The sequence below is a fragment of the Austrofundulus limnaeus genome, unplaced genomic scaffold (assembly GCF_001266775.1).
Source record: "Austrofundulus limnaeus strain Quisiro unplaced genomic scaffold, Austrofundulus_limnaeus-1.0 Scaffold920, whole genome shotgun sequence".
NCBI classification, from domain to species: Eukaryota; Metazoa; Chordata; class Actinopteri; order Cyprinodontiformes; family Rivulidae; genus Austrofundulus; species Austrofundulus limnaeus.
Window position 1 is genome coordinate 106,691 of NW_013953322.1, and position 6,506 is coordinate 113,196.

The 6,506-nt window shown below is 39.2% G+C and overlaps 1 protein-coding gene across 1 annotated transcript in view; it reads right to left on the reverse strand.

The window, feature by feature from the left end:
- The window catches only part of gfm1 (G elongation factor, mitochondrial 1), a 14,159-nt gene extending 8,598 nt beyond the window's left edge, over nucleotides 1-5,561 (reverse strand). The window contains exons 1-8 of the mRNA XM_014029572.1: nucleotides 5,325-5,561; nucleotides 5,082-5,234; nucleotides 4,844-4,976; nucleotides 3,422-3,626; nucleotides 3,219-3,335; nucleotides 2,944-3,094; nucleotides 636-790; nucleotides 304-388 (exon numbers count right to left, since the gene is read on the reverse strand). Coding sequence (XP_013885026.1) covers nucleotides 304-388; nucleotides 636-790; nucleotides 2,944-3,094; nucleotides 3,219-3,335; nucleotides 3,422-3,626; nucleotides 4,844-4,976; nucleotides 5,082-5,234; nucleotides 5,325-5,399 — 1,074 coding nt within the window. The 5' untranslated portion in view covers nucleotides 5,400-5,561. The remainder of the gene's footprint in view (nucleotides 1-303; nucleotides 389-635; nucleotides 791-2,943; nucleotides 3,095-3,218; nucleotides 3,336-3,421; nucleotides 3,627-4,843; nucleotides 4,977-5,081; nucleotides 5,235-5,324) is intronic.
- Between the last annotated feature and the right edge of the window lie 945 nt (nucleotides 5,562-6,506).

Here is a 6,506-nt window from a genome sequence, read left to right on the forward strand (position 1 = left end):
AAATTGGGGGGTGGGGGGGTAACCCCCATCTCCCACCCCCCGGCAGGCCACACAGGAGTCACCCGCGGGCCACATTTGGCCCGCAGGCCTTGTGTTTGACACATGTGCCCTACAATAATGTAAAAATAAGCTGACTTTTGATCCACAATCCACAAGCAAAACTGATTCTCATTAWCGGAGTTTCAGGTTTTCTTGTTATTTTTTTGATTAGTTTCGAGTTATTTCAGTGACATTTGCAAATTTTTGTTTTTACCAAAACGCTACAAGCAAACTCGTCTGTATTTCAAATGAAAAGTAATGTACCTCCAGCTTAAAGGCCAGACCAACAAAGGGGTTTGTAGAGTCTCTTGTCGAGTCCATTTCAATTTTTGAGGATTCAGAGGAATTTCTGTTACACAAGAAAAGCCAAACATTAGAGTTTCACAAGACAGAAAACTAAATTTCATGTTTATTTAGTCTGAAGAGTCTCCAGCTGCAGAATATTTCAATCATTTCTTGCATTTTCTCCCYTCATGCTGACTGAGCAGAAAAAGAGAAGTGAAGAAAATGTTGGGTTTCCAGCAGCTGATCGTCTCACTGCAATATTCAACATCGTCATCGCTCATGTTCCTGACTGTSTCCCTGTAAACACTCACTCCTCATTCAGGATGGCGTAGTTCTTGACCTGACTCGGGTTGGGCAGGTAGTCCACGATGGCATCCAACAGAGGCTGGACGCCCTTGTTCTTCAGCGCCGTGCCCACCAGCACCGGGGTGAAGAGACGCTTCAACGTGGCTCGACGGATCGCCGCCTGCAGGACGACGGGACAGGAAGAGCGCAGGGAAATACAATCCGCTTTATTCACAACTTAAATTAGGAGAATAAAAAACCTTTTAGTCCTAACCCCAGTTCTGAAAAAGCTGTGTATAAAATGTAAATAAAGACAGAATTTAYTTACCTAAACTTGTGTTTTATTCACAACGAAACAGAATGAACTATCCTGAAATTGGACCATTTTTAAAAAATAGAAATTTTGAATTTTATGGCAGAAAAACATCTCATAAAAGTTGGACAGAGTCGTTTAACTAAGCTGAAAACAGCTGACCAGGTGTTGAAGATGGCATTGATTAAAACTAAACTACCTGTTGGAGTTTCTTAAAATTTTAAATATTTTTGTAATTTAGCTCCAAATACATTATTTATCAGCACAGAAAATACTTTAGGCTTTGGTGTTTATTTACATTGTTGACTGAATCATAAAACTCTTGAAAACTCTTAAAAACTCCTCAAATACAAATAAAACATTGAAACCATTTTGTTTCAAAAAACCAAGAATAGTAAAAATTCTGAGATTAGAGTCGTGAATATTAAAACAAAAACGATTTGAGATTAAATTCAGAATGCTAAGATGTGAATAAAAAGCAGAATTTAGAGATTAAAGACTAATCTGACTTTAAAGTTTAAATTCTAAATATACACAAGTATATATTTATATGCATTTATTTTTGACAAAGGTCAAAGAATAAAAATAAATTTTAACTGAAGATTTAAAAGCATCTAAAGAATATAATGTCAAACGTGCAAAACAATCTTTTTAAAGGGGCAATATCATGTAAAATCAACTTTTTTGAGTTTTGTATCATGTTACAATGTTATACTCTCATAAAAAACATGCCCAAAGCCTTGCTTTGACTCATTCATGCATGTTTGAGAGATCCTGCAGGAAGCCATGCAGAGGAGCAAAACGACAGGTGGGGACCAGAAACACCTTTTGGTAACAGAAACACCCCTGGGACGTGTCTTTAAGCCAAACTTCCTCATGGCAGAGCTCCTCATCTACCCTTGTGTGTGTGTGTTTTTTTTTTAAAGGTAACGCGACCCCTGCCAGTMGCCGCATGACCTGTTCCCCCATCTTTTTGTCATGTGTGTGTCTTCTTGAACGGGTGTTCTTAAATGTAATTTCATTGCGCTCCATACAATGACAATAAAGTCATCATCAAATCAAATCAAATCAAATCAAATAATCTCAATTAGTGAAAATATTAAACAGTTCACACTGCAGGCAAACTGCAGGCAAATCTGATTTTTTTGACCCATCTGACTCATATCCGATTTTTTTATGACAGTCTGAACGAGACAAATCCGATTTTTTCAAATCCGACCCAGGCCGTTTCAGTATGTGGTTTTAAATTGGATATATATCTGATGTTTTCAAAGTGACTGCAGTGTGAACGCTCATGTCACATTCATCTGACTTTTTCATCAGTGAGGAGGGGGTGAAGGATCGATAAGACACTAACCTGAAGTCTCGCTGTTTAAATCTGTAGCTCCATGTGTTTACAGCTCCAAAACACAAGTCCAGTTGCTTCATCTTTTTACTTTCCATTTTCCACGTAGATAGTTTGATAATAACGATGACCAGCCTGGGTCGCGGAGAGTATCGATCCTAAAGTTAGCTACTCGGTCGATACTTTATTTCCAGCTCGTAGTTTCGTTCAAAAAAAAAAAAAAAAGCTTCACTGGAGCATCCCCGTCAGAGGCAGGTTCAGATATAAACACTGAACTAAAGAAGCAGGTCAGATAATTATTTAATAGGCTCTGATTAAACAACAACTTCTGATTCGATGTGTAAAATGTAGCATCCATGCTAGCTCTGTGAACAAACAAGCCGGCTGATGAGACGTCACGTCTTTTACTGCGCATGCYTGTCACATCAGTGCTGTGMWGCGTTCACACASGGGTCTGATYCAGGTCACATTTAAAATGTAACGTGAACGTTCACACAAAAAGGTCGGATTTTTTCAYAAAATCTGAACTGAGCATTAAGACCTGCAGTGTGAACGTAGCCATACACCTGTTAAACATCAAAGTGTTTGCCAACTGATATTGAACATGAACACAGATTTACAGCACAAAAATTCATTTGGCGACTCTTTAAATAAATCCCCCATTGATGAAACGAACCTTGAGTTCGTCCTTAGTGGGAAACTTCTCCTCCAGGAACATCTCGCCCAAAGTTTCATCGGCATTAGCGACACACTCCACCAGTTCCTGCCTTCGGTCCGCAACTTCAGCTCGAAATTCTGCTGGGATCTCGTCGTAGCGGACGGTCTGACTGCAGGGAGGATGAAACTTCAGATGTTGTTTTTATTTGCGTTACATGTGTCACTGACAAATTCTTCTGGAGCCTTCGTTTAGTCAGATAAAAAAAAAACCATAATATTCTGAGGCTTTCTCACCCAAACGGCCCATCGAAAWACACGCTGCGCTCTTCTATGAGGTCGATGATGCCACGCATGTTCCCCTCCAGGCCCATTGGGATGTTCACAAACGCRGTGTTGTGGTTCAGTTTGGATCTGGAAAACAAAGCCACTTGTTTACAGACGTCCACCTGGACGACTGCTGCGTGTTGAGAGCGCACAAAAAAAAAAACACGCCGTACCTCAGGTGCTGCAGGGTTCGGACCGGGTTGGCTCCCTGTCGGTCCAGTTTGTTTATGAAGGAGAGGAAGGGCACATTGTAGCGCTTCATCTGTCTGTTGACCGTTATGGTCTGACACTGGACGCCTCCCACCGAGCACAGGACCAGCACTGCCCCGTCCAGCACACGTAGCGCTCGCTCCACCTCGATGGTAAAGTCCACATGACCTGAGAAACACACAGCAGTATGACGCTTCGGTAGCTGATGCTAATACACAAAAGTAGCCACATCTCAGTCCAGTCTGAAGATGTTGAGCTAAAGTTTGATGGGGAAGTAGCTGAAACTGATTGTGAACACGTTATTTAGGACTGATGATTGGTTGATAATGGTGGTCCACTGGGAAGTTGATGTCACAACATTTTTCCCCCCTCATCAAAGAGAGGTTTGTACAATATTTAACCTGTTTGGTCAATAAACGGTTCCACTGTTCAGGTTCAAACATCAGCCTGTTTGGTTTAACCTTTACAAAAACTGATTTTAAGAATCTGTCACAAACAAACTTTTATGRCAGCCTAAACATAAATAAATCTTTTCATTGTAAACACGTTTAACGGAAGCACTTTACTTACCATGTTTGTTTTAAGAGATCTTTCTTAAAAGCAAAGAATTAAGTGCTTCATCAGGATATTCACCTTGGTTTTCGAATTTATTTTTCAATAGAAAAACACTGAGATCTCTTCTCTTTAAAATCGTCTTCAGCAAACTTGCTCTAGTTTTGTCTTAAACTGATTTTAAATTTTATCTAACTTTTTGCTACTTTTAACAAACACTTACTTTCAGCTTGTAGCTAGCCTTTTGTTACTTTTAGCTAGCCTTTGCTACGTTCATCTTTTAGTGAGTTTGTTTAGCTTTTAGATAGTACTTTGCTATATTTGACWTTTAGCTAGAGCTGAACTGTTTTACTTTGTGTTTTGCTACTGTCAGCCTTTGCTCTTTTTAGCTTTTAAATTAAATAGCTTTTGCTACTTTTAGCAGTTGATCTGCTACTTTTATCTTTTAACTAGTTTTGCTCTTTTTTTTCAAGTGTTTTGCTGCTGTCAGCTTCCAGCTGGCTCCTTCTAGTTTTTAAATAGCCTTATCCTAGTTTTAGCTTTTAGAGATTACACTGCTACTTTAAGCTTTTAACTAGGGTTTTGTTACTTTTCCCTAGATTTTTTTACATTTAGTTTTTAGTTAGTATTTTTTCACATATTGCTATTAGCGAGTGTTTCTGCTTTTCTTGCTTTAATTAGCACTTTGCTATGTTTAMCTTGCATCTAGTTTTTGACTTTTTAGCTTTAGGCTTCATCAGCAAAGTCATGGGTAGTGTTTAGGGTGCTCTTGTTGTCAACAAATCAAAAGAAACAGATCCTCTGGGTGTTTGGATTCAGCACAGCTCTATCACCTGGCGTGTCAATGATGTTGATGTTGTGGTCCTTCCACATGGTGTATGTAGCTGCTGACTGGATGGTGATGCCTCTCTGCCTCTCCAGCTCCATGGAGTCCATAGTGGCTCCAACACCATCCTTCCCCTTCACCTACACACCACAGACAGAGGAGGACATGACAGCAGCCTGCTCACCTCACCTGGGAGAAAAAAAAAACTCAACAGAGACAAAAGTACAGCCCGTCCAGGTGCTCACCTCATGAATCTCTGCTATCCTGCCAGTGTAAAAGAGGACCCTCTCAGTCAGGGTGGTCTTCCCTGAGTCAATGTGAGCCGAGATACCGATGTTACGAATCCTCTCGTTGGGGAAGACAACAGAAGAGCACGTCCGACAGCTATTAATGAGCACCTAAGTTAAAAAAAAAAAAACAACAGACAAATTTAGAGCCTGGTTTTGAGAAACATGTATGTAAAGTGATGTTCGTCATTTGATGTTTACCTTTTTAAGCGTGACGCTTCCTGGTGCAAAAAGCTGCGATTTAGTCAAACACAAACCAGATTTCAGTATTCTCATTTTGGCTGGACACTTCAACACAACCCMAACTCAGCTGACACAGCGGTGAATGTCACGCCGGGCACGGACACTCAGTTGTGAAACAAGACTTCCGCATCTACGGAAGCCCACAAGTTAAAAAAGTAAACCCTGCGGGAAACAAAAAAAAAAAATGAAACAAAAATCACATATTTGTGATTCAACATCTGTTTTTGGCAGTATTTTTTTCATATGATAGCAGATTATTACAATAAAATAAAGCACAAAATGAAAAGAGCTCTAAGGAAAAAAAATACGCAAGCGGATCAATAAAAACGATAACCTGCTGCTTTTAGGTGCCATCAGAAATTTCACTATCGTTGGGACAAACAGGCTGTTGAAACTCATATGAAAGGTAAATAAATTAAATGATGCATTAAACAACATAAAATGTTGAGTAACTAAAGCTAACCTAAATTACACAAAGAAAAAATGTATCAATGCTCTGATTTACCTGTTTTTGGAAAGTCTAGTTAATAAAACATCGGGGTGGGAGAGAAGTGAAATTCTGAAATTTCAAATGACACGAAAACGCACCATCGTTGAATAGTGATGAGCCACTTATTCAATAAAATATCAAAGAATAAAACTGCGCAAGTTAAGTTTTAACAATTTGTTTCTCATTGTATTTAACTCCAATAGTTTATTTATAGTAAACATGGCGTTTTAAATGGTCCTTGTCTATATCGATCCCGTTATCGTACAGAAAGTAAGCTAACTTTTTGAAGCTAAACCGCCTCCTCCTATTTGCTCAACGCTTCCTCTAACTTTTTTTTTTACAACCATACCGCACCTCCTGTTACTACATCAGCTTTTCACAGTAAATCGCAGAACTGAGAAGCCACAACACACACCACCCTCACACAGTCAGCTTTCACAGAAACAACAGGAGCCTCTGCTCAGGTAAGCCTGGACTTGTGTTTAATATTCAATGTATCATTATAAAGTTAGTCTTTATAGTTCATTATTGCTTTTGACATGAATCATTTTAACGCATTAGCAGCAAAACTATCTTTATTAATGGTCTCTTTGATGCAATGGTCTCTTTGATGCAAATGATCAAAGTTTAGGCTGTATATATATATATAT